Genomic DNA, 2,117 nt, shown 5'->3' with positions numbered 1-2,117 from the left:
GACTAGTTTCTCCATACAGGAGGCGTCTTGAAGCTGTCATTACCAACAAAGGCTTTTGTACGAAGTATTAAATACATTTTTAGTAAGCGTGTTCAATACTTTTCCCCTGGGTCATTCCACTTTATTACAGAGAACCTAATTTCTGAACTTATTTGTATTGTTTTCTTTGTATGTATGGATTACTTGGGTTGTTACCAACATCTGATGAAAATTTCATGTCAACAGCACCTTTAGAAATATATTTACTGAGAAAAAAACATTTTTTCAATACTTATTTTACCCGATGTGTGTGTGTGTGTGTGTGTGTGTAAATAAATAAATAAATATATATTTTTTTATATAATTTCAAAGAAAATTATGTATATGTACATATTTCTATTTAATAATGCACATATTTCTATCAAATAATGTCTTACAGTTCTTGGGAAGATCCGGAGTGCTGTAGGCAGTGCTCAGCTCCTCATGTCCCAGAAATTCCAGCAATTTTACTGGTTGTGTCAGCAAAATCTGGTATGTGGCATTTCTACAGTCCCCATGAGATATACATGAATGCCCCTTTTGCATCATAAAATACATCAACCATGCACCAGTTCTGTCATAAATGATTCAGTTTGCCTCTGACAGGCAATTCATCAAGTATTTGTGAGAGTGTTTACCTTTCATTTATTAAATACACAATATTTTCTTAAGTCTTTATTTTTAGGTGAAAAACTAATTATTTAAGGTTAAATACTAGCTTTTCAGCACCTCATATAGAAAAAATAAAGATCCTTAAAAGCCAATAAATTCGAGAAGCTATATTATTTTAATGAAAAATATATATTTTTTTCACATGGGCAGTTTTATGCTATTTTTAAACTAAACTTTTGTATAGTTAAGTGTACTAAATTTGATCATTATGCTTAAAAACCTTAAAAACGTACTAAAGCAAGATATTATTTTATAATAGATCTAAATATATGGTGCATTTTTGCATATCAAGTAAGTTTTACTGAATAAAACATATTAAATATTGTTTAACAAGTATGTTTACTCTGTTTAGTTGACTGAATTACACATTGATTAGTTGCAATGTTATCTCCACTAAATATAATTTCAGCCTGGGTTTCAGGTTGTGTGAAAGTAAAAGATCCTGACATTAATTGGTACTTTGTGGGTTGAATGACACTTTAAAGGGTTTGTTTAGTGGTCAGTGATTGTTTCTGTTTGTCTCTCTCTCTGGAGAATGTGAAATGATGGATGTTGTAATACATTCACACGGACAGGCAGAGACCAGCTTGTACTCTATGAGCTTCCACGAGACTGAACAGTTTAGCTTAGCATTGTAAACAGAGAAGAGAGGATGTAGCCAGAATAAAGAACAACTATTATGTTTGTAACTGAAAAATGGTTAATTCAGTCATTCATTTTTACAGAAAACTATTTTACTATTTACTCCAATTATGATGCGTATGTACAGAACATTGTCAGTTAATAGCTCATCACACATCCATCTTTTTTTTTTTTAAATAGGACATTTTATTGTGCAATTTTAATGATCAGTATACATGACATTGAAAAATAGTCATTGTTTGGATAAGAGATGATGAAAGTGAAACTGGACCACAGTGACCTCTAGTGATTATTCATGATAATTTATTAATTCATGGCACAAATAGTGATCAGGATCCTTATTTTTTTTAAGTGGTCATACGTTTATTCTCCTTTCTCATACATTTTCCATTATTATTATTTTGTAAGGGCCTGAAAAAGCTCCATAACCCAAGACAAAAGTAAACAAATGATTATCTTCAAAAAATTACATCTCTGCATTGCCTCCTGCTCTTTGGCTTATGTGATAATCGATAGTGTATGAGTCCCTCAGTTGTCCTGAGTGGCAAAGCTGGATATCGATATCACTGCGCCACAGTGGGGAAGAGCTCAAACGTGCAGCGCGTGCTGAGAATCAAAAGAACTTACTGAGGATTTTTGTCAAGAACAGTGTGTAGCTTCACTGCTAAGGACAAACTAGAGACTCACACACAACTATCGGCTAAACAGGCTAAAAACATTCATTTACACTCAATAGGCAACCTATGATGTTAAAGGGGTCATATGATGCTGCTAAAAAGAACATT

At 32.6% G+C, this 2,117-nt stretch overlaps 1 protein-coding gene across 1 annotated transcript in view; it reads left to right on the top strand.

Moving 5' to 3' along the window:
• Positions 1-2,117, top strand: part of LOC107685784 (disks large-associated protein 2-like) — a 129,061-nt gene that overhangs the window by 124,006 nt on the left and 2,938 nt on the right. Inside the window, exon 10 of the mRNA XM_016482502.1 lies at positions 419-510. Within this exon, the coding sequence (XP_016337988.1) occupies positions 419-510 (92 nt within the window). The remainder of the gene's footprint in view (positions 1-418; positions 511-2,117) is intronic.

Source organism: Sinocyclocheilus anshuiensis, unplaced genomic scaffold (assembly GCF_001515605.1).
Source record: "Sinocyclocheilus anshuiensis isolate Anshui unplaced genomic scaffold, SAMN03320099.WGS_v1.1 scaffold617, whole genome shotgun sequence".
NCBI lineage: Eukaryota > Metazoa > Chordata > Actinopteri > Cypriniformes > Cyprinidae > Sinocyclocheilus > Sinocyclocheilus anshuiensis.
Note: the sequence above shows the minus strand (reverse complement) of the source record. Positions and strands in the feature narration are given on the sequence as shown.